The 23,175-nt window shown below is 42.6% G+C and overlaps 2 protein-coding genes across 8 annotated transcripts in view; one reads left to right on the plus strand and one right to left on the minus strand.

Annotated features, from left to right (window-relative positions):
* Positions 1-4,656, plus strand: part of TEP1 (telomerase associated protein 1) — a 48,470-nt gene extending 43,814 nt beyond the window's left edge. For 4 of the 7 annotated variants that reach the window (XM_017960990.3, XM_031668274.1, XM_031668276.1 and 1 more), the window contains 4 exons: positions 542-647; positions 753-967; positions 1,417-1,521; positions 1,757-2,005. In XM_017960990.3, the coding sequence (XP_017816479.3) occupies positions 542-647; positions 753-967; positions 1,417-1,521; positions 1,757-1,879 (549 nt within the window). In that variant the 3' untranslated portion in view covers positions 1,880-2,005. Of the gene's footprint in view, positions 1-541; positions 648-752; positions 968-1,416; positions 1,522-1,756 lie in introns of those variants that run through there. The other 3 variants (XM_031668275.1, XR_004184976.1, XR_004184975.1) reach the window with 3 other exon arrangements.
* Positions 4,657-7,753: 3,097 nt separating this feature from the next.
* PARP2 (poly(ADP-ribose) polymerase 2) lies at positions 7,754-22,381 on the minus strand. Its single transcript, XM_031668279.1, has 16 exons — positions 21,741-22,381; positions 20,320-20,475; positions 19,943-20,013; positions 18,553-18,603; positions 14,708-14,804; positions 14,217-14,292; positions 12,972-13,074; positions 11,389-11,551; positions 10,688-10,826; positions 9,838-9,901; positions 9,625-9,759; positions 9,220-9,347; positions 8,965-9,064; positions 8,505-8,603; positions 8,137-8,261; positions 7,754-8,019 (listed from the first exon to the last, which is right to left on the minus strand). The coding sequence occupies exons 1-16, from the start codon at positions 21,784-21,786 to the stop codon at positions 7,860-7,862; spliced, it is 1,713 nt and encodes a 570-aa protein (XP_031524139.1). The 5' UTR covers positions 21,787-22,381; the 3' UTR covers positions 7,754-7,859.
* Positions 22,382-23,175: the final 794 nt, after the last annotated feature.

Genomic DNA, 23,175 nt, shown 5'->3' on the forward strand with positions numbered 1-23,175 from the left:
TCTACATCTTGATCTACGGGGTGACTGCATGGATGGATGCATGTGTAAAAGTACATTTCGATGTACATTTAAGATTTGTGCACTTAGCCAGGTGCAGTGGCTCACAACTGTAATCCCAGCACTTTGGGAGGCCAAGGCCGGTGGATAACCTGAGGCCAGGAGTTCGAGACCAGCCTGGCCCACATGGTGAAACCCCGTCTCTACTAAAAATACAAAAATCAGCTGGGTGTGGTGGCACGAGCCTACAATCCCAGCTACTTGGGACGCTGAGGCAGAATGGCTTGAACCCGGGAGGCGGAGATTACAGTGAACCAAGATTGTGCCACTGCACTCCAGCCTGGGCAACAGAGCGACGCTCCATCTCAAAAAAAAAAAGAAAGAAAAAGAAAAAAAGAAAAAGATTTGTGTACTTGATTGTATCTAAGTTATAGTTAAAAAAAAAAAAAAAATCCTGACCAGCCCAGAGCAGAAAACGGTTGCTTTGTCTGGTACAAGTTGACTCGTATGGGTAGGCTAAACAAAATTACCTATCCTTTCACAGAGGCAAAAGGAATCAGGAGAGTTTGAAGAGAGGCTGAACTTCGATATAAACTTAGAGAATCCTAGTAGGACCCTAATATCGATAACTCAAGCCAAACCTGAATCTGGTGAGTGGTAACAGGAGGACCTGAGGAGCCAGGAGATGGCCCAGGGTGGATGGCAGATCCCTCAAGGCCCGAGACTTGGCTCTAATTCTGTCCTTAAAATGGCAGAGTCCTCATTTTTGTGTGCCAGCTCTGATGGGATGCTATGGAACCTGGCCAAATGCAGCCCAGAAGGAGAATGGACCACAGGTAACATCTGGCAGAAAAAAGCAAACATTCCTGAAACCCAAACTCCAGGGGCAGACCCATCTACCTGCAGGGAATCTGACGCCAGCATGGATAGTGAGCCAACATCACAGCTAAAGACACGGCAGCGTAGAAAGGTGAGTTTGAAGGAAGGGTCAGAAATACTAGGGGAGGGCTGGGCGCGGTGGCTCACGCCTATAATCCCAGCACTATGGGAGGCCGAGGCGGGAGGATCACGAGGTCAGGAGATCAAGAGCATCCTGGCTAACACGGTGAAACCCCATCTCTACTAAAAAATACAAAAAATTAGCTGGGCGTGGTGGTGGGTGGTTGCAGTCCCAGTTACTCGGGAGGCCGAGGCAGGAGAATGGTGTGCACCTGGGAGGTGGAACTTGCAGTGAGCTGAGATCGCACCACTGCACTCCAGCCTGGGCGACAGAGCGAGACTCCATCTGAAAAAAAAGAAAAAAAGAAAAAAGAAATACTAGGGGAGGAGGGCTCTAGTTCTGACACAGCTCACTGTGATGCTTCTCTGAGGAGGGGCCCCTGAGAACTCACCATCCTGCTCTCCCCTTTCTTCTTTGAGATTCACTCGGGCTCTGTCACAGCCCTTCATGTGCTACCTGAGTTGCTGGTGACAGCTTCAAAGGACAGAGATGTTAAGCTATGGGAGAGACCCAGTATGCAGCTGGTAAGTGTGTGTGTGTGTGTGAGGGTGTGTGCGCACACCTATCCCAAAGGGATGTCACAAGACAGCAAACTTAGAGTAAGAAAGGGCAAAAGATCAAAATTCTGTTTTCTTCAATCACTTGCAATGTATGACTAACCTGTTTCTAAATAAAAGGCATTAATGTGAGAAAAAATAAGTTAGTAAGGAGGCCCTAGGCTTGTAGCCCTGACCTCCCCCATTTTTGTTCCCATTGTAGCTGGGCCTGTTCCGATGCGAAGGGTCAGTGAGCTGCCTGGAACCTTGGCTGGGCACTAACTCCACCCTGCAGCTTGCCGTGGGAGATGTGCAGGGCAATGTGTACTTTCTGAACTGGGAATGAAGATGTGGGGAAAAATGATACCCCTTGTGCTAGAGATGCAAAGCCTGAAGACACTGGTAGCTTTTAATAATTATAAAATTAATAATTTCTTAACAATTATAAAAATGAAGTGTCAAAAAATCTCAAGTGTGGGCCTGTGTTCTCATGTGGATTTAGACAGGAGGATATTCTGTGTATATGTATATGTACATTCTAATGTGTGTCTCTTCTAATTTAACATTAATCCTTACTAGAACCACAAGAAAGTGAATGAAATCTTTAGTAGGTACTCTTTTGAAGCTAGGTTTTAGAATTCTTGCATCACTTGCGGACCCTAGGACCTTAGGAGGCCATTCTTGCCAGGAGGAGGAATGAGAGTGATGTTGGCCAACATTCAATTTGAACACAGCATGGAAGACCTTTCAGTTCATCGAGAAAGAATGAGGGAGGGAGAATAAGTCAGTCACGCATCAAGGCATTTAGAAAGAGCTATGTTTCTGTCACAGAGACAACCCTTTTCTCAGAACTACCCAGACAAGGCCGGGCGTGGTGGCTCACGCTTGTAATCCTAGCACTTTGGGAAGCCGAGGTGGGCGGATCATGAGGTCAGGAGGTCAAGACCATGCTGGCTAATACGGTGAAACCCCCACTCTACTAAAAAATACAAAAAATTAGCCAGGCGTGGTGGCAGGCGCCTGTAGTCCCAGCTACTTGGAAGGCTGAGGCGGGAGAATAGCATGAACCCAGGAGACGGAGCTTACAGTGAGCCAATATCATGCCACTGCACTCCAGCCTGGGCGACAGTGCAAGATTCCATCTGGAAAAAAGAAAAAAAAAAGAAAAAGAAACTACCCAGATGAGAGGTGAGGAGCCAAGCCATTGAAAGCGGAACAAACCTTCTGGTTTTCCCAACTTCTGACACGACTTTCAAACTTTAGTCAATATGGTAACTGACATTCTCAGAAGAGATCACACAAAAGTGTCTTACTCTCAAATTGAAATTCACAAAGATTAAAACGAATTGAGAGATGGCACAGTCATAGCCATGAACTCTGATTTTCTTAAGTAAAAAACTTTTTTTTTTTTTTTTTTTTTTTGAGACAGTCTGGCTCTGTCACCCAGGCTGGAGTGCAGCGGCACGATCTCGGCTCAGTGCAACCTCTGTCTCCTGGGTCCAAGCGATTCTCCTGCCTCAGCCGCCCGAGTAGCTGGGATTACAGGTGCCCACCATCACGCCCAGCTAATTTTTGTATTTTAGTAGAGACGAAGTTTCACCATGTTGGCCAGGTGGGTCTCAAACTCCTGACCTCAGGTGATCTGCACACCTCAGCCTCCCAAAGTTCTGGGATTACAGGCATGAGCCATTATGCCTGGCCCATAAAATAACTTTATTATATTCCTAAAATTCAGTCATATGAAAGAGTCTGTTGAGCAGGTTAGGCTTTGCTTAACTTTCCTCCTCCCTGTCACTCCAGCCTTGGCTGGGGTGTTTTATAGAATTTTCAGAGCGTGGAAGACAGACAACTGGAGCTTCCTCCTGCCCTTGGCCCATGCTTTTAGGAGAGCGAAAGGCAAAAGATTGAAACCAGTGACTTTAGTTTCCTCAGGCCCTTTCTTTCTAAGGGTTAAAGAAGAAGGAAATGTCTTCTGTAGCCAAGAATTCAAGGACTTGTAGAAGACAAGTGAAGGCTATTACAGGGATTTTGTCCTGGTTTGGTGGGTTTATCTCGGAGAAATACCACTACACTCTGGTCTAGAAATGAGTTTTGAAGACTTGGGGAGTTAAAGGGCACTGAGTTTTGCTCTCACTGAACCCTGATTCCAGGTTTTACATGGAGAAATCACCTGAGGGACTTGACTTTATTTCTATCCAATGCCCTGGTTTCCATCCTGACTAGAGGATGATGACATCAGCTGATAGGCCATGCTACTGTCTTCTCTCATGTGCTTCATGCCAAGCCTCGAAATATACCTCTGGACCATCATTTCCACATCTACTTTGTGACTAGAAGTCCTAGTTATGGTATTTTGAAATTTACGATCCATAATCCTTGCCAGAAATCCTGCAGAGTAGCATGGCATGGCATCATCCTGGTCATTGATTTCAATCTTTTGCCTTTTGCTCCCCTAAAAGCATGGGCCAATGGCAGGAGGAAGCTCTATTTGTCTGTCTTCCATGCTCTGAAAATTATATAAAAGCATCCCAGCTAAGGCTGGAGTGAAGGGGATGGGGAAAGTTAAGCAAAGGCTAACTTGCCCAATAGGCTCAATAGATTCAGTCTTGTTGGCCAGGTCCACTTGAAGGGTTTTTTTCTGTCTCATCTTGGAGACAGACAGTGAGGTCATGGTACAATTGTTATGAGTAAAGTCAAGAACAGATTCTAGGTAAAAGTAATTATGTACCCAAAAGGAGTTGAAGTGAAAATCAATTTAGGTTTACATTTAACATCCTTCAAGTCCTTATCATTAAATGGAGTTTCAGCGTCCCCCAAAGCTGGATGAGTTTTGCAGTTATGACCACTGGATTGTGAGACCATAAGACATTTGAACAATCTTTTATTCTACCCATCTAGAAAAGCATCTTTTTTATATACCAAATTTTTACACATATATCCACATCTGATTTTGAAATCTAGAGCAGAAGTACTCAAAGTTTGGTTCATGGACTAGTGCCAGTTCACAAATTGTTAATGTTTCATAATGAGGTAAGTATAGAAGTTGAGAGTAACCATTTAGAAACTGTATAGGAATTTTAAAAGTAATATCTGACAAATTTAATAATAAAAATGGAGGCTTGTGTTTTGTGTGCTTTTTAATTTCATTTTCTTAATAATCCATTTTGATTATATTTTATGAAATACTGTTCCATGACAGGTAAGAAATTAAAACAGGCCAGGCATGGTGGCTCACGCCTGTAATCCCAGCACTTTGGGAGGCTGAGGCGGGTGGATCACCTGAGGTCTGGAGTTCCAGACAAGCCTGGCCAATATGGTGAAACCCCGTCTCTACTAAAAATACAAAAAATTAGCTGGGCGTGGTGGCGGGCACCTATAATCCCAGCTACTTGGGAGGCTGAGGCAGGAGAATTGCTTGAACTCGGGGTGGTGGAGGTTGCAGTGAGCTGAGATCGCACCATTGCACTCCAGGCTGGGCAATAAGAGTGAAACTCGGTCAAAAAAAAAAAAAAAAAAAAAAGAGAGAGGGAGAGAGGGAGGAAGGAAGGAAGGACGAAAAAAGACAAAGGAACAATTAGTCCTTCCTCTCAGGTTTGAGAAGCACTACTCTAGAGAGACTGGGTAACAGCAGCAAAAAGCATGGACTTGGAATAAGACTGAGTTCAAATCTCCACGCCTCCTTTTCCCCATTTGTACAACAGCCATAATAATGGAACTTACTTCATGGGAGTGTTTTAAGGACTAAATGAGTTAAGGTGTAAAACATGGAACAGTGACACTTACGTGGTAAGTGTTCAGTAAGTGCTAACTTGACTGTTCTTTTTGTTATCTAGCAGTACAAGTATCACCTCATTATTCTTTCTCATAAATGTCTTATTTATTAGTATATATTTAATCAATCAGAAAATCTGGACTGAATTTTTCAGTTTTCAAAAAAATGTGAAACTAGTATTCTTTCTAAGTTCAGGGGTACAAGTGCAGGTTTGTTATATAGGTAAACTTGTGTCATGGAGGTTTGTTGTATGGTTTATTTCATCACCCAGGTATTAAGCCTAGTACCCATTGGTTGTTTTTCTTGATCTTCTCCCTCCTCTCACCCTCCAAATACCTAATCTTCTCATCCAGAACGATGGGTATGTTTCTTTGTCAGTTAAAATATCAAAGTTATGCTATCATAGCAACCCCAAAATTTCAACAACTTAAAATAGCAAAGATTTATTTCTAAATCATGCCACATGGCCCATTAAGGGTCAGCGAGAAGCCCTGCTCTACTTTGCTCATACTTTGAGATCTGTGCTTCACGTGGCAAGTAACTCTTAAATCTTCTACATGGAAATAAAACACATCACTTCCACTCATATTTCATAAATACAAGCAAAGCAAGTCACATGGCCATACCTAATGTCAAGGGATGGGGAGGAAGTATCCTACGATGTGTCTGAAGAACCAGGAACCAATACACAGATAGCATCCCCAAAGAACATATCTGTGTTGGTGCTTTCCCACTAGAATGGCTCTTAATCCTTCTTTTTTAATAATGTAAGATTTAGGCTGGGCACAGTGGCTCACGCCTGTAATCCCAGCACTTTGGGAGGCCAAGGTGGGCAGACCACCTGAGATCAGGAATTCAAGACCAGCCTGGCCAGCATGGTGAAACCCTGTCTCTATTAAAAATACAAAAATTAGCTGGGCATGGTGGCATGCACCTGTAATCCCAGCTACTCTGGAGGCTGAGGCAGGAGAATCGCTTGAACTCTGGAGGTGGAGATTGCAGTGAGCCGAGATCGCACCATTGCACTGCAGCCTCAGCAACAAGAGCAAAATTCTGTCTCAAAAAAATTAAAAGAAATATAAGATTTACAGAAGAGTTGCAAAGATAGTACCAAGTGTTCCTCGATACCCTTCACCCAGCTTCTTCTAATGTTAACATCTTACATAACCATGCTGCGTTTATCAAAACTAGGAAATTAACATTTGTTAATTAAATTACAACGAAGTTAATTAACAAATGTTAATTAAATTACAGTCAGGATTTGGATTTGCCCATTTTTTCCGCTAATGACTTTGTTTTGTTCCAGAAGCCAGTCTAGGATCCCACATTGCATTTAGTCATCGCGTTTTCTTAGTCTCCTCCAACTGTGACAGCTTTTCAGTCTTCAAAATCTTGACACTTTTAAAAAATAAATAAATTTATTTATTTATTCTTGAGACAGGGTCTCAGTCTGTTGCCCAAGCTGGAGTGTGGTGGTGCAATCACAGCTCACCGCAACCTAGGCCTCTAGGGCTCAGTGATCCTCCTGCCCCAGTCTCCCGAGTATTGCACCACTGCACTCCAGCCTGGGTAACAAGAGTGATGAAGAATGTTGTAGAATGTTCTTCAATTTGCTTTTAGTCTGTTTTCACACTGCTATAAGGAACTGCCCGAGACTGGGTAATTTATAAAGGAAAGAGGTTTGACTCACAGTTCACCATGGCTGAGGAGGCTTCAGGAAACTTAACAGTTATAGAGAAAGGTGAAGGGGAAGCCCTTCTTCACAGGGTGGCAGGAAGAAGTGCCGAGCGAAGCAGGAAGAGCCCCTTATAAAACCATCAGATCTTGTGAGAACTATCACAAGAATAGCATGGGGGAAACGGCCCCCATGATTCAGTTACCTCCACCTGGTCTCTCCCTTGAAATGTGGGGATTCTGGGGATTACAATTCAAGATGAGATTTGGGTGGGGACACAAAGCCTAACCATATCAGGATCTGATCTGGACTTTAGTACTTCTTAGATGGGGCAGGGTATGTAAAAACTCATTCTACTTTTTTCCTTTCCTCCTCATGATGTATTCAGACTTAGTGACAGTCCTCCAAGGGCTTCCCAAATTTTTGGACATGTGATGAGTCCTAGTGTTGAGTAGTGGGAGACTGGGCTGCAGTGGATAAATTGGAAAAAGGCAAGTGAATACATATGGATGGGAAAGAAAAAAACAGCTTAGCCTTTGTTGCCTCTACCCTTCCTGCGATAACACTCACCAAATTACAGTTTGCAGAAAAATTGAATTAAACAGGTAAAAGCATTTGCGCCCCCATTAGTGTCCCTTGATGCACAGATGCCATTAAGAATAGGACACTGAATAACCCTCAGAACAATGAGTACTTTCTGTCCTGAAAATGGAGATCTACTAACGTCAGAAGAAATATGTTCTTGGAGAAATAAAGCCCGAAGAAGCCAGTGGTAGACTTGTACAGTTTTTATTTACAAAATATCTCAAAATTCACAAGTATACCACTGCTTATTTTCTTGCTTGAAGATCAGATCTCTGGTTTATTTAATATCAACATTCACCACAGCTGCAGGAAATTAAACTGAACCTTTAACAGGTACCGCATACGGACCTGGTTGGGGTTATAGACAATATATTCATTGTAGTTGAGGGTATAACCATCTGGATTCAGAATTCCTGTGTCACTTGCTGGTCCTAATGGCACTGTACTCCCATTCCTGCCAAATGGAAAAAAAGTGTGTCAACATCAGTCTCTGGTTCAGAAGCTGGAATAGAGAACATAGTCTTATCCAGCCAAAAGGAGTCTTCTAGCCCTCCTGGTTCTGAGTACTTACAGGGTGACGAAGTGGGCAGAACTGGGAGCCATCTTGCCCAGCCCCTTGGTGCTGTGTTTACCTTGAAGCAATCCTTCGGCCTTAGGATTGGCCTCTAGTAGTTCATTACACTGACCTAGAGCTACCTGCAAAGCAAAAAGCCTTTGAATTCCCATATCCTACTAAGAATTAGATGGCTCCAAAGCCAAACAGAAAATCCCATCAGTACTTTTTTCCCCCTACTCCAGCAGAGGAATCCAATGTACCAGAAATTGTACTTGGTCCTCTCTCAAGTTATCCCAGGTAAACTTCTTGGTTCTGGGGTCAAACTTTTCTCATTGGAAAAAAACTGGAATAAACTAGAGATCACAGACATACTCCTGCCTCACCTCTGATAAGAGCAGCAGTCCTATATTCTTTAGGTGAGAGGCAAAGCAGTAATTGGCACTCTTGGAAGACATGTCAGCAAAGTAGATTCCTTTCCCAAACTGAAATATATAAATGAATACCAAGGTCAGCTTCTAACCCAATGTGTTAGAGAGAAAGTACATACCACTGACCCTGTTTTTCCATTCCCTTAAACACAATATAGACCCTTCTCCATTTCCCCTCACAATTCTGTTCTAGAGAGGGTAGAAGCACCTGTGAATTTCTGCCTTCTGAGGGAAAGGTGAGGTATCTTCAGGAATTTAAAGAAAGAGGGACACAGTAAGAGATGACAATGTTATCAGTGAGCTGGCTTAACTCTTGGGGAGGCGAACCACCTAATCCTAATCTAGGAAAAAAAGCACTGGGAACATTACTGTATCCTTTTCCCCTGTGCACCTAACAGAGTTCAATTTCACTCACCATGTAACCTGTGATGGGAGCTTCAGGTGGGGCAATTCGAAGCCCATGGCTCAAGATTCCCACCCAGTTACTCAGCCTGGAACCATGCCATAGAAGCATCCTAAGGAAAAGCCAGTATTATTGTACTCTGTTGTTCTGCACAGATAGGTCATAAGCATAAAAAAGCTGACACCTTCCTCTGACTCCCTCTTATAAGTTCTATAGCTGCACTTTTGGGCAAGGAGTGTCTTTCCAAACCCAAAGTTAGACTCAGACCTGTTATGAAGGTCCTCTCTGAAGGCTTCTTTCTCACCCTCCTTCTCTACTTCAAACAAATCCAGCAAGGTCATGGTATAGTCGCTGTGTGTGGGAGCATGGGTAGATTGTAGGTACTGGGAAATCACCTGTGAAAAATAAGACAAAAAGGCCAATGTGGACTCTACAAGAGACTGAGCTGAACTGAAGAATTTGGGGATTCTGATATAACTTGGCACACCTTTCTGCTCCCAAACAGTCTTACAAGGCAGCTAGGAAAAGCTTGGCCTTCCCAAATCCCTAGTACATAAAAAGTCTGCCCTAATTGACAATTTGCTCTTGACCAGAAGTAGTTAGAGATCAGTGGGATGGGGGAGGTGGTCTTAAGGGTGCAAGAGTATGAAAATAAATTATCATTTTTCTTACTTTGAACTCATAACTTTCATGGTCAAGAGGGCGCAAGGCACAATGTAGGTTTCTATAGTGTTGGTCCAATGGGTGTTCTGGGCTTTGTAGCTCTGTTTTCACCAGCTTAATAGCAATTTCAATGTCTCCCAAAGCCTGAGATGAGATATAGAATTAATGTGGGAGGAAACTGGTATAAGGGATATAATACTTCTCAATTCATACATATCTCACCTCTAGTAATTGTATTTTTTCTGACAGTTCCTTCTGTGTCCGGATTAGTGGAGGAGTACGGAGTCTAAGAACAGAGATATAACCCATAATGAGCTTTCTGACATGTGGCTAAAAGGCACATGACTAAAAATAGAAAATGACAGCTAGGTCCTTTAGAAAACAGGTATGAGAAACAGGTTTTCCATTTGAGAGAGAAAGAGATCTGTAAAGAGATCTTAACTTCCAAATATATAAAATATTAAATATATACTCGGTATAAGATGAACTACGTGGATTTTGACTTTTGAGACTAGAGTTAGAATTCTTTTTTTATCAAATCATTTTAAAATTAATATCAACAAGGAACAGTTTGGATATAGTTCTATCTCAGTAGACCTGTTGACCACTCAGGGTTATTTCTAGGTCACAGGGCTCTATAAAGCAATAAAAGAAATAGAAATAGGATGAAAACCAGAAAACAGAATCAACAAATGTAAAATGTTATTTTGTCTATCTAATATCACTTGAGTTCACAGAAATGGTGTTTGTGTGGTTTTAGTCACCTCAAATAGGAAAAGGGGGTGATGTGCCTGAAGGTGTTTTACTTGGTGGTTGGATAGCTAGACCCATTCTCTCTTGGGTTGGTAACTTCCACTTTGTCAGAGAATATGGCTGTGGTCAAGCCAGGAGATTGCATCCCCTATTTGTAAGCTGATTAAATAGGCTACCTATGTATCATTTTGTTTCTGTATGTATTCAAGATGATCATTTTCTTAGGAATAAAAGATTCAGAAGATTATAGCTGCTGCTGATAGATACAGGGGATATGTATAGGTAGAAGAACAAAGTGAAGTAACAGCACAGGCCTTACCCAAAGTCATGCGGAATCCTGGTGTAGAATTCATTGCATGCTTCCATGAGAGGTCGTCCATGCTGGCCAGCCCGAATACAATCCTCAATCTTCTTAAGAGACTGGTAACCTGCCTTGATTTGTGCCACTGTCAGCTTCCCTGCAGGCCCAGTCAGAGATCAGACTCCAAACGAGGATCCCAGCTAGTGAACTGTACTTACGTCCTTGCCTAAAAAAGACTTTCACCTTTCAACTTTTTTTTTTTCTTTTTTTGGGATGGGGTCTCACTCCTGTTGCCCAGGCTGAGTGCCGTGACATGAACACAGCTTAATGCAGCTCAACTTCCTGGGCTCGGGTGATCCTCCCACCTCAGCTTCCCAAGTAGCTGCATCACAGGCACACATCACCATGCCTGGCTAATTTTTATATTTTTAGTAGAGATGGGGTCTCGCCATGTTGCCCAGGCTGGTTTCAAACTCCTGGGCTCAAGCAATTCACCTGCCTTGGCCTCCCTATAAGTGTTGGGATTATAGGCATGACCCACCACACCCAGCCTCAACTTTCAAAATAGTTCCTCCTCCCTCCATACAACCTGTCACCCCAAACCCCATTTTCTTCATTCAGTACTATCAGCAAGCTTTAAATCATAATGATAATAAAATATCCATTAAAGGAACTAGGAATTATGAGGAGAGAATGCACAAGAAAATGTGAAGTCCTACCAAGTGGGGCTTTCTTGGTATTATACTTCATTTCCATCATCATTTCTTCCATGGCCTGAACATTACAGATTAACTTTATTAACTCCTGTACCCGAAGATCCAGCTGTGACTCTGGCTTCAAGGGAGATTTAAGAGATTCCTCTTTCTTTGTTTCCTCTTCATCCTATAGCAAAAAACAAACAAACAAAAGAAAATCTAAGAAATCATCTCTAGATTCCTTATAACACTCAATATTATACAATGTAAATGCTTTGTGAAGTTTTTATATTACATTGTCTAGGAAATAATGACAAGCAAGGAAAAAAAGGCTGTACAGGTTCGGTACAGAAGCAATTTCTTTTTTCAAATATTTTTGATCCTCAGTTCATTGAATCCATAGATACAGAGGGTTAACCATACTAGTTCTGCCTCCCACATTTTACAACTCAGAATAAGTCTAGGAAAAAAAGGCTTTCCTCATTATGTCAGTGTATAAAGATAGCTATTATGGCTCAGATCTTCCCATCTTAAAAAAGACTAAAACTTCTCCATTTTTTTGGATATGTGACTGTTTCAGGACACTTTCAGAATCCTGGTACACCTCAGTTTATCTAAATTAATTTTTTTATGGTGGTATATATCCAGAAGTGAAGAGAAATTTAAATGTAATTGTTTAATCAGTTTGATTTTTTATTACTCCTCTCTTGGTCCTAACAATAAACTTCTGGAAATAGGGCCTAAGATTTTATAAGAACCTTAGTAGGCCCAGTGTGGTAGCTCACGCCTGTAATCCCAGCACTTTGGGAAGCTGAGGCGGGTGGATCACCCAAGGTCATGAGTTCAAGACCAGACTGGCCAACATGGTGAAACCCCGTCTCTACTAAAAATACAAAACACATTAGCCGGGCATGGTGGCAGGCACCTGTAATCCCAGCTACTTGAGAGGCAGAGGCAGGAGAATCGCTTGAACCCAGGAGCTGGAGGTTGCAGTGAGCCAAGACTGAGCCATTACACTCCAACCTGGGCAACAAGAATGAAACTCCATCTCAAAAAAAAAAAGAACCTTAGTAAATAACAGCCGAGAGTAGAAAGGCACATTCTATCCTCATTCTTACTGTCCCTTCGGGATTACAAAGATCAGTGAGAACACCCCTGAGGTGAGAAGTAGAAAGGACTCAAGATATCCTGGCCTGTCCCAGTCTAGGAATGATCTCAGCTATTCTGCTTTATCCTGAGTAAGAAGAAACAGGAGTAGGTGTGGTGCCTCATGCCTGTAATCTCAGGACTTTGGGAGGCCAAGACAGGAGGACTGCTTGAGCACAGGAATTTGAGACCAGCCTAGGCAACATAGTGAAACCTTATCTTTACAAAAAAAAAAAAAAAAAAAAAAATCAGCTGGGCAGAGTGGCACGTGCCTGTAGTCCCTGATACTGAGGAGGCTGAGGTAGGAGGATCACTTGAGCCTAGGGATCTTGAGGCTGCAGTAAGCCATGATTGTGCCACTGCACTCCAGCCTGGGCAACAGAGCACAATTTTGCCTCTAAAAAATAAAATAAAATAAAAAAAGAAGATGGGTTTCCTCCGAAAAGTATAGTGAGAGTTACCTGAGTATTGGTGGCATAGTCCATCTGTAGCATATCATATTTTCCAGGCACCTTCTCAAACTTTTCTCGATCTTCCCAATTATTTTTTGTTTTGTCAAGGAATCTGTAGAGTCCAAAGTGTAAGACAACCTTACAAATAAAGGTCTACTATGAAGAAGGACTTACAACTGTTTCCTTAGACAGAAAATCTCCAAATAATTTATTTTCCACCACTGAGCTCCTTTACACGTCACCTTTCCATAAATCAAAATTAGTCTAATTCTAAGTGAGGACACTAAATAGATAAAAAAGCTCTGGAGACAAGTGGAATTTAAAAAATGGGGAAAAACAATGCTTGTCCTTCCCAAACACCACAAAAGCCATTGAGATTTTAAACAAAAGATATCCATCTAATCCCTTTCCCTGAAAGAAACATGTTCCTAAATTCTTCAGAAAGTTCTTCATCTATATCAGAGTTAAAGTTTTAAAAACTCTAACTGAATATTCTTTTTTCTTTCTTTCTTTCTTTTTTTTTTGGGAGAGTCAGGGGTCTCGCTTTGTTGCCCAGGCTGGTCTCAAACTCCTAGCTTTAAGCAATGCTCCTGCCTCAGCCTCCCAAAGTGCTGGGATTTAAGGCATGAGCCACCGTGCTCAGCCCCTAGCTGAATATTCTCTACCCTATGATAGTCTCCACTTATCCCAAATTTCCTAAATTTGTCAGCCATGTGTTAAATATATTATTTTGTTTTTAGTGACTTTCAAAGTTCTAGTTTGATTTAATCACTAAGGATGCAGTTTGGTGTTTCGACCACAGAATGTCAGGGTGAAAAGACATTAACATTTAGGCCAAATCACACCTATAAAAGGAAAAGCTTTTTATAAGCCACACACTTATAAAATTCTTAGAGAAGGCAGGGCACGGTGGCTCATGCCTATATTCCCAGTACTTTGGGAGGCCAAGGCAGGTGGATCACCTGAGGTCAGGGGTTTGAGACCAGCCTGGCCTACATTGCGAAACCCTGTCTCTATTAAAAAATACAAAAATTAGCTGGGTGTGGTGGTGGGCACCTGTAATCCCAGCTACTCGGGATGCTGAGGCAGGAGAATTGCTTAAACCCAGGAGGCGGAGGTTGCAGTGAGCTGAAGTTGTGCCATTGCACTCCAGCCTGGGCCAACAAGAGCGAAACTCTGTCTAAATCAAAATTCTTAGAGTAGATACATCTAAGAAGAGGGTATATTTTCTTGTAGTCACTTTTTAGCACTCACTTCTTCTCAAAGATTTCCTTGGCCTTGTTGAGATTGCCTGAACAAGCCACCAGGCTGTGCTGTCCCATTTTCCCAACTGCAAAGTAAATGCCACACGTAAGATAATTTCCTAATAGTAACAGGCCAGCTCTCCAAGGTCTCTCTGTTTAACATCTGACAAACAGGCAGGAAAGGGAGAAGGGAAAGGTGAAAGGATTTAGGGAACTAATCATGTTGATGCAAGTTACCTGCTAACAGCGATAGTCTATGAGCACTACTAGCAGTTCAACTATAGAAGACTTTTCAGCCTCAATGGGCTGCTCTTAGTTTTTCACTCTAAGGAGGATGCCTGCCATTCCCCAATTTCAAGATGCTCAACTTGTTCCTAAGCCTCTCCCAGACTTCAGAGCCTCTACTGACCCAATTTAAACCCAGAGAATCCTTTGGCCACCCACTAAGCTACTTCTGGCTTTCTGAATGCCAACTCATAAAATCTCAATAAAAATCATTACCTCGGCCCCATCTCATCCAAACACTGAAGTTCCTCTGGGCATCATCTTCTAATAGCTGAATCAGATAGTACTTGTTGTTGTTGAACTGGAGATTGGTCTATGTTGAGTGAACACAAAAACAAAAAAAGCAGAGTTTTGCAAATGGAAAGCACATAAACCAATAACTCATCCCTCATCACAGGTGCCAGTTGATTAAAGATATAAAGAAGAAATAGGGCTTATACATTAAACTTTGGATTCTTAGGAATTAAAATGGGAGCCTAGAAGCTTCCTAAACCCTCTATCCAACCTCAAATATCCTACATTGAATGGCTCCTCCTGTTTTTTCCTGCCTCAGCTCCCTATTTAGATATTTTCTAAGCTATCTGTGTTTTCCAGCTCCCAATCCACTCCCAATAATTATTTCCCAAATGAAAACAATTTTGATGCTCCAAAGGTCTAAAACTGTTACGCTCAACTGTTAAATGACTTACTCCTTGACAGTTCTACTCACAACTTTTGTTTGTCAGTTGCAGAAATTTGACAATGAGCTGAGAGCAGTGCAATACTGGGAGGGGACAAGGGATATGCAAAACCACTGCCTCATCTGTCCCATACCTAACCTGACCTGACTTGGAGATACTGAGAGAGAATATGGCCAGTATCTAAAAAGAGTTATCTGTAAGTAAATCACTCAGAGTGAAGAGAGAGAGAAGTCCATGATAAGGCACAGCAGCTGGTGTTGTATGGCTAAGCGCTGGATATGGAGGCATTCTTCTTTGTTAAGCATGCTGCCTCTTCCTACTCCTATCTCCTGCTTGCTCACATTCTAAAGCCACTGTATGACCTTAGCCCACTGGTGAAAAAAAAAGGTCATTAGGTGTTAGAACAAAAAGGAGCCTAAGATAATTTTTTTTTTTTTTTGAGACGGAGTCTTGCTCTGTCGCCCAGGCTGGAGTACAGTGGTACAATCTCCGCTCACTGCTACCTCCGTGTCCCAGGTTCAAGCAATTTCTCGTGCCTCAGTCTTCCTAGTAGCTGCAGGTGCACGCCACCGAGCCAGACTAATTTTGTATTTTTAGAGACGGAGTTTCAACATGTTGGCTAGGCTGGTCTTGAACTCCTGATTCAAGTGATCTGCCTGCCTCAGCCTCCCAAAGTGCTGGGATTACAGGCATGAGCCACCACGCCTGGCTTAATATTTTCTTTTCCTTTAAAAAATGTATATGGTCTTTGTTTTTGTTTTTGTTTTTTTGAGACAGGGTTTCCCTCTGTCACCCAGGCTGAAGTGCAATGGCTCAATCACAGCTCACTGCAGCATCAACCTCCCAGGCTCAAGCAATCCTCCCACCTCAGCCTCCAAAGTAGCTGGCCCATGCCCAGGTGTTTTTGTATTTTTTTGTAGAGACAAGATTTCACCATGTTGCCCAGGCTAATCTTGAACTCCTGACCTGAAGTGATTCTCCAGCCTTGGCCTCCGAAAGTGCTATGATGACAGGCATGAGCCACCATACCTGGCCACCTTAAGGTATTTTCCTTTTTTGAGACGGAGTTTTGCTCTTGTTGCCCAGGCTGGAGTGCCATGGTGCGATCTTGGCTCACTGCAACCTGTGCCTCCCGGGTTCAAGCGATTCTCGTGCCTCAAGCTCCCAAGTAGCTGGGATTACAGGCATGTGCCACCACACCTAATTCTGTATTTTTAGTAGAGATGGGATTTCTCCATGTTGGGCAGGCTGGTCTCGAACTCCTGACATCAGGTGATCTGCCCACCTCAGCCTCCCAAAGTATTGGAATTACAGGCGTGAGCCACTGTGCCCAGCCAACCTTAAGGTATTTTCTATCTGCCTGTGGTATTTTAAGTAGAAAAAATAGTAACAAAGAAATACTAGTTAGTTGTTAAAATTACGTATGTTGGATCAGTAAATTCAAATATGAAGTCATATCCAGGAAATATATTAATGAGGCAAATGTATTATCTACTCAAAACACAAAGATAAACAAGAGAAAAAGTTTGATTAAAAAGAAAGCTGGGCTTGGGGACAGATGCATGTAGTCCCAGCTACTTGGGAGGCTGAGGTTGGAGGATCACATGAGGCCACAAGTTCAAGGCCAGGCCAGCCTGAGCAACATAGCAAGACACTGTCTCTTAAAAAAAAAAAAAAAATTTTTAAATGAAAAATTAATAAATTTAACTATAGAAAAAATTTAAAGCTTCAATATGGGCAAAAAGTATACTACAAAGAAAACCAAAAGGTAAATGACAAATCTGGAAAACATATAAGCGATTTATGTTACAGACAAACGGCTATTCTCCATATTATATAAAGTTCCTTGAAACCAGTAAGAAAAGGACAAACACCTTTTTAGAAAATGTGCAAAACAGCTTGTCCCAGTGGCTCATCTCTGTAATTCCAGTGCCTCATGAGGACAAGGCAGGAGGATCATTTGAGGCCAAGAATTCAAGACCACCTATTCAACATAGTGAGATTCTCATCTCCATAAAAAATTTAAAAATTAGTCAGGCTTCGTGGCATGTGCCTGAAGTCCTAGCTACTCAGGAAGCTTAGGTGGGAGGATTGCTGGAGCCCAGAAGTTCAAGGTTGCCGTGGGCTTTGACTGCACCAACTGCACTCCAGCCTGGGTGACAGAACAAGATCCTGTCTCTTAAAAAAAAAAAAGTGCAAAAGGATATGAACAGAGAGTTAACAGTTATAAAAGTTTTTTATAAGCCACACACTTAGAAAATTCTTAGAGAAGGCAGGGCACGGTAGCTCACGCCTGTAATCCCAGCATTGGGAGGCCAAGGCAGGTGGATCGCCTGAGGTCAAGGGTTCGAGACCAGCCTGGCCAACATGGTGAAACCCCATCTCTATTAAAAATGCAAAAATTAGCTGGGCATGGTGGTGGGCACCTGTAATCCCAGCTACTTGGGAGGCTGAGACAGGAGAATCACTTAAACCCAGGAGACGGAGATTGCAGTGAGCCGAGATCGCACCACTGCACTCCAGCCTGGGCGACAGAGCAAGACTCTGTCTGAAAAAATATATATATATAAAAAAATATACATATATTATATATAAAATATGTGTAAAATATATATTATATATTACCTATATAAAAATATATAATATATACAAATTATATATTATATATATTTATATATGATATAGACATATATTCATGTCACATATATGATATATATGATATACAATATATATTTATATCACATATGATATAGGCATATATGATATATTCATATCATATATGATATATATCATGTACCTATATCATATATATGATACATATCACATGATATATGATATATATTCATATCATATATGTGATGTTTATAAATATATGACATATATGTATATATAATATATGTATATATTTATATATTATATATTTATATATACATATATATTTTTATATATTTATATGTGTATATAAAGGACTTTAGGCAAGGCATGCTGGTTCACACCTGTAATCCGAGCACTTTGGGAGGCTGAGGCGGGTAGAGCACTTGAGGTCACGAGTTCAAGACCAGCCTGGTCAACATGGCAAAACTTGTCTCTACTAAAATACAAAAAATTAGCTGGGTATGGTGGTGCATGGCTGTAACCCCAGCTACTCGGGAGCCTGAGGCAGGAGAACTGCTTGAACCCGGGAGGCAGAGGTTACAGTAAGCCGAGATTGTGCCACTGTACTCCAGCCTGGGAGATGAAGTGAGACTCCATCTCAAAAAGAAAAAACAAAATTAAAAAAAAAAAAGAACTTTAAAGATTTGAGCACTGGGATTCTATCATCAATAATTATCAAGAAGACAGTCTCATAAATATAATGGTTCCACCTCTTCTACCTCTTACCTGATTTAGCATGACATCATAGACATTACTTCCTTCACAATACACATGAGCCTAGAAAGAGAGAGAAAAAATCAACATTAGTATAGGTTCAGCCCTGAGATCCTAAATGAGGCTGTAAATTTTCTTATGGCTCAAGTTGTCATTCTACAGCAACATCAACATTCATCTTCCAGCAAAGAATTGCAAACCTATGTTCTACCAGTAACCTGGGTGTAACCTTACTATAAATGAAAACATGCTTCCTTTTTTTAACAATACAAAAGATTCTAACTGAGTTAGACTGGGCATGGTGGTTCACGCCTGCAATCCCAGCATTTTGGGAGGCTGAGGTGGGCAGATCACTTGAGGTCAGGAGTTCGAGATGAGCTTGGCCAACACAGTCAAGCCCCGTCTGAACTAAAAATATAAAAATTAGCCCAGGCTGGGCGTGGTGGTGGGTACCTGTAATCACAGCTACTTGGGAGGCTGAGGCAAGAGAATTACTTGAACCCAGGAAGTGGAGGTTGCAGTGAGCTGAGATCACACCACTGTACTCCAGGCTGGGTGACAGAGTGAGACTCCATCTCAAAAAAAAAAAAAAAAAAAAAAAGATTCTGAGTTAAAGAAAACTTACTCCAGAGGTAGCCTTCTTTTTTCCCCATTCATCAGTAACTCATACCATTCCAGGGTACAGTTTCTCATTAGAACAAGAAAACACTTTTCCTTTAACAATGATACCATTTTCTGGTTTAAAAAGAGAATGAGGTGTAGAAAGCTGATGGCAATCACAGAAGGTACGCATGTCATACATTTTGTATATTTGTCTCCTTCCAAATCTCACACTGAATTATAATCCTCAGTACTGGAGGTGGGGCCTGGTGGGAAGTGATTCGATCATGAATGGTTTAGCACCACTCTCTTGCTGCTGTCCTCTTGATAGTGAATTCACACAACATTTGGTAGTTTAAAAGCATGTGACACCTCCCCCACTCTCTCTCTGTGACACCTCCTCCAATCTCTCTCTCTCCCGCCCTTGCTTTTGCCATGTGAAGTGCCTATTCCGGCTTCACCTTCTGCCATGAGTAAAAGCTTCCTAAGGTCTCTTGAGGAGCAGATACTGCTATGCTTCCTGTACAGCCTCCAGGAACCTCTTTTCTTATAAAGTACCTAGTCTCAGGTATTTCTTTATAGCAATGCAAGAATGGTCTAACACACCATGTTTAAAAACGCCCTGATTATTAACCCCAAGCCTTACCACTCCTATCTCTTGCCATTAGAGAAAACTAATCACTCATCATATTTTGGAGAGGATTCCTGAAATGATACGAACAGCATCGCAGACAGGAGTCCTTATAACAAAGGATGCTCTCTGAGACATCCACGGACTAAAGATTGGTCCAGAGTGTCTTACCTTCCCCACCTTGGCTGTACATTCTGGGTCCACAGGAACTTTGCCCTTTAACAGCAAGGCCTTCACAGATTCTGAGGAAAGACAGATAGGTACTACTTTATGGGAATCAAAAACAGCTGTTGTGGTTAAACAGAAACTTGTGAGAATTAACTTTGTCCTCCCAACCAATCCTGGTCTTTCCTTAGGCCTCAGTCCATCTCAAATACATGAAAATGAAGATTCAAGGCAGTAGATTAGTGCTGTGGTATGCCCAAAGGATAGAGAAATTAATTCTATCCTGAAAGAAGGAAGAAATAAGAGTTGAAATAACAAGATATCATCCCCAGATCCACTCCTACCAGAAACCCTCTTGCTGGCCCATGACCTCCCTGGCGTACCATCTTGCTTGTCTTCTGTCCTGTCCTCATTAGCGTTTCCTCCAGTCACAGGCATCTTTTTTGACCCCTGTCTCTGGCATCTGCGAGTTTTCTTGGCAGGGGAAGAGTCTTCTGGAGCCAAGTTGCCATTATTAACTCTTTTCCTTTCATTTAATGCTACAAAATTTGGAAATGAGCAAAGAATGAGTACACCTGAAAACGTGTAGATTTTAAGGATTGAAAAAAATCCTTTAAATAAATGGTTTAAGATCATTCTTTCTCTTTTCTTTCTTTTTTTTTTTTTCCAAGGTGGAGTCTCACTCTGTCGCCCAAGCTGGAGTGCAGTGGTACAATTTCCGCTCACTGCAACCTCTGCCTCCTGGGTTCAAGTGATTCTCATGCCTCAGCCTCCCAAGTAGTTTGGATTACAGGCGTTCGCCGCCATGCCCGGCTAATTTTTGTATTTTTAGTAGAGACAGGGTTTCACTATGTTGGCCAGGCTGGTCTCAAACTCGTGACCTCAAGTGATCTGCCCTCCTCGGCCTCCCAAAGTGCGGGATTACAGGCCTGAGCCACCGCACCCCGCCGGTTTAAGATAATTTTCTAAGTTTACAAAGAGGCAATAAAAACTGTCACCACACTACCCTTGTGTAACAGTCTGTGTAATTCTTCCTAAATTGCTATTCTAGCCAAATGAAATAAAACAAAATAAAAGGGAGCCCCAGGAGTCTTGTAAACTCATAGACTGAGGCCTGCTTATCTGTTTTGTTTACTTGTGTCCCAATGTCCCCCAAATACCCAACTCATACATGAGGCGGTATGGGATAAAGGTTAGTAAACTGCTCAAGGGTCTGTGCCTAATTTAGAGCCTAGCTCTGCTGCTTTTATCTGTGGAAACTTGTAGAAGTGTTTGATCTCTTCCTACTTCACTTGCTCCAATATTAGAACATTGTACAATACTGTACTTCTAGAGAAGTACACTAGTACTTAATTTATAGGGTGGACCTATGCACTTAAGAACATTATACACATAATACCGTATCTCAATAGGTCTAGACTCGCATTTTACCCTCTGGAACTGGGCTCCATCTTAGAATGGATGGCATAAGCAGTGAATCATAGTTCACCATTTTCAGTGCTTATCCTTTCTTGTGTATAAAATAATGGTGTGCCTCACAATTACTTTTTGTAAATTGTATGACATTAGGTATTAACAACAGTACTGGCATATTAGTTGTTACAGCTCTGCAAGGCTTTATGCACAATTATGTCATCCCCAAAGCTCTGAAAACCTAAATTTACAAAATTTAGCACCCAAACTGGTTTGGTAGCCAAGTGCAGGTTATGGGGAGGTGGAAGATGAAGGGGGTCACAGTAGGTGGCATCGTTCCTTTTCTGACTCCTCGCTTCCGCATTCCCTCCCCCGATACTGAGCTCCGAACCTCTCGCTCTGCCTCCGCGGGTGCTCCGTCGTCGCCGCGCCGCCATGGAATTCGAACGCTGACGTCATCAACCCGCTCCAAGGAATCGCGGGCCCAGTGTCACTACGCGGGAACACCCAGCGCGCGTGCGCCCTGGCAGGAAGATGACTGTGAGGGACAGGGGGTGTGTCGCCCTACAATATTTGCATGTCGCTGTGTCTTCTGGGAAGTCACCATAACCGAGAAATGTCTTTGAGTATGGGAATCTTATAAGTTCTGTGTGGGACCACCTTTCCCCATAGGGCGGAGGGAAGCTCATCAGTGGGGCCACGAGCTGAGTGCGTCCTGTCACTCCACTCCCATGTCCCTTGGGAAGGTCTGAGACTAGGGCCAGAGGCGGCCCTAACAGGGCTCTCCCTGATCTTCGGGGAGGTGAGTTCCCAGAGAATGGGGCTCCGCGCGAGGTCAGACTGGGCAGGAGATGCCGTGGACCCCGCCCTTCGGGGAGGGGCCCGGCGGATGCCTCCTTTGCCGGAGCTTGGAACAGACTCACGGCCGGCGAAGTGAGTTCAATGGCTGAGGTGAGGTACCCCGGAGGGGACCTCATAACCCAATTCAGACTACTCTCCCCCGCCCATTTTTGAAAAAAAAAAACAAACAAAATCACAACCAGGCCGGGCGCGGTGGCTCACGCCTGTAATCCCAGCACTTTGGAAGGCCGAGGCGGGCAGATCACAAGGTCAGAAGATCGAGACCATCCTGGCTAACGCGGTGAAACCCCGTCTCTACTGAAAAAAGAAACAAAAACAAAAAATTAGCCGGGCGTGGTGGTGGGCGCCTGTAGTCCCAGCTACTCGGGAGGCTGAGTACCATTCTATGAGGTGTGAACCATTCTCCAGCCTCGGTGACAGAGTGGTCTTAAAAAAAAAATGGTTGAGGCTGAGGTAGAGAATGCTGTGAACCCGGGAGGCGGAGCTTGCAGTGAGCCGAGATCGCGCCAGTGCACTCCAGCCTGGGTGACAGACTCGTCTTAAAAAAAAAAAAAAAAAAAAAAACCGAGTGGAATGTGAAAAAGTTCTGTGAAACTGCAAAAACCCTTTGGGAACAGAGGGTACCATGGGGCAGGAAGCCCACGAAAATGCTAATTGGTCTTCTGGTTCTTGATGAGATTGGGTGAGGGGCGCCCAAATGTTTGGCTGCATAAGAATCACCAAGTATGGGGACTGCATACTTAAGCAAATTCCCCACCCTAGACCTTCTCATTCAATAAGCATGTATTAACAAAATCACTGGGTAATCCTGATTTTGGCACCAATATCATTTAGAAACATATTGTTAGGATAGAATAGTACCTGTTATAGACCAACCTGAGCAAAATAGCGAAACCTCGTCCCTATTAAAAAAAAAAAAAAAAAAAAAAGAGTAAAAAATTAACCAGGCGTGGTCGCAGGCGCCT

This window comes from Papio anubis, chromosome 7 (assembly GCF_008728515.1).
Source record: "Papio anubis isolate 15944 chromosome 7, Panubis1.0, whole genome shotgun sequence".
NCBI classification, from domain to species: domain Eukaryota; kingdom Metazoa; phylum Chordata; class Mammalia; order Primates; family Cercopithecidae; genus Papio; species Papio anubis.

Excerpts from the sequence above, each read along its gene's own strand:
- PARP2 (XM_031668279.1), bottom strand. The coding sequence starts at position 21,786 with ATGGCGGCGCGGCGACGACGGAGCACCCGCGGAGGCAGAGCGAGAG. Across the intron at positions 20,014-20,319 it reads GACAGAAGACAAGCAAGATG|AATCTGTGAAGGCCTTGCTG; the intron begins GTACGCCAGGGA and ends GTCTTTCCTCAG. Across the intron at positions 18,604-19,942 it reads GTACAGCCAAGGTGGGGAAG|GCTCATGTGTATTGTGAAGG; the intron begins GTAAGACACTCT and ends CTCTCTTTCTAG.